Source organism: Emiliania huxleyi, assembly GCF_000372725.1.
Source record: "Emiliania huxleyi CCMP1516 unplaced genomic scaffold EMIHUscaffold_444, whole genome shotgun sequence".
NCBI classification, from domain to species: domain Eukaryota; phylum Haptophyta; order Isochrysidales; family Noelaerhabdaceae; genus Emiliania; species Emiliania huxleyi.
This window is the reverse complement of record NW_005198658.1, coordinates 835-2224: the sequence shown is the minus strand read 5'-3', so window position 1 is coordinate 2224 and position 1390 is coordinate 835. Positions and strand designations below refer to the sequence as shown.

Below are 1390 nucleotides of genomic sequence, written 5' to 3'. Positions count from 1 at the left end.
GGCACGGCGCGGGAGAGCCGCGCCGGCCACGCCAACCGTCGTAATGCAATGTGTCGTATGAACAGAGAGCGTAGTAGAAACATTAGAGTTTACTTGGCGGCCCGCCCTGTCGGCGGTCGCACGAAGCCTCTCGCTCGTAGAGACCGCCGCCGAGTCCCAGCCCTGAAAACGCCGTGGACCTCCTTCGGCTGTGAAGAGCGCGGCCACATCAAGTCACAGGGCCCGCTCGTCCATGCGACCGGTAAAGGCTGGGTCAAAGGGCACAAGGGACAGTACTACGACGCGCTCCATGTCAAGAACGGAATCGTCAAAATTTGTCTCGTCGAAAGTTTGGGCGGCATCGCGCCGCCGACCAAGAGAATCATCTTCAACTTCGCCAAAGAGGTCGGCAGCCCGAGCGCCGTCGACCGCACCGACTACGGCACAGCCTCCGGCAGCGCCCGGGGCTTTGTCCAGCACCACTCGCAACAGCTCTCGCGCGCCGCCGTCTGTGGCGACTCGCAAAACATCAACAACGCTGCTCGCAACATGCGTCTACAAACAAATGTCGCGCACTCATTCATGACCGGTAACAATTTGTGTCTCGCGCCTTGCGGGGGGGGAGCGGAAAGGAGGAACCTCTTACCAAGAGCATCACTCGCTCAAGAACGAGTGGACCCCCCGGGCCGCAGGAACTTGATCACTATACGCCAGTGTTGCATATCCAGGATATGCAACGGTGGCATAAAGTGAATGATACACCGTCGCAAAACTGCATTCCTGGGTCGTGCGGAGATGCATCCGGTTTGGGTACCGGCGGATAGCAGGTGAACGCTAAGGTGGGTTTCGAACCAGTGACAACGCCCGTCTGGGTTTTTTGCGCCGAGTCGAACTGCGGGATTCGAACTCGAGACCCAATGCAGCCAGCGGTTTTGCGACGGTGTATCATTCACTTTATGCCACCGTTGCATATCCCGGGATATGCAACGGTGGCATAAAGTGAATGATAGGATATGCAACGGTGGCATAAAGTGAATGATACACCGTCGCACCCGTATAGAGCCGTAGCGGCTAACTATGCGGGTGCATCGCCTGTCTCGCTTTGGGGGCGGTCGACGCCGTGCGGGGAGAGCTGGCTGGCCGCCCCCCGGGCGCTGCGGGTACGCTCGCTGGGCGGAGGGGCGCTGGCCGCTGGGCGGACGCGCCCCCTCCCCGAGGGGTGGTGCCTCTCAGAGGCGATGGTCTAGTGTGCTCTGTGTGCAGCGCTGCGCTGGCGTGCGATGCGCGTGTGCGCGTGTGCGTGTTGGAATCGCGCGTGAGTCTGCGTGTGCTGCGCGCGCGTCCGACGCCGGTTGGTCTTCGGCGTCGAGGCCTTGCCGCAGGTAGGTAGGTAGGTAGAAAGGTGAAGAAC

General features: G+C 60.9%; 1 protein-coding gene across 1 annotated transcript in view; it reads left to right on the top strand.

The window, feature by feature from the left end:
• EMIHUDRAFT_245039 (hypothetical protein) overlaps positions 1-977 on the top strand; it is a gene marked incomplete at both ends in the record, with an annotated part of 2188 nt that extends 1211 nt beyond the window's left edge. The window contains 3 exons of the mRNA XM_005768869.1: positions 220-546; positions 672-728; positions 807-977. Coding sequence (XP_005768926.1) covers positions 220-546; positions 672-728; positions 807-977 — 555 coding nt within the window. The remainder of the gene's footprint in view (positions 1-219; positions 547-671; positions 729-806) is intronic.
• Between the last annotated feature and the right edge of the window lie 413 nt (positions 978-1390).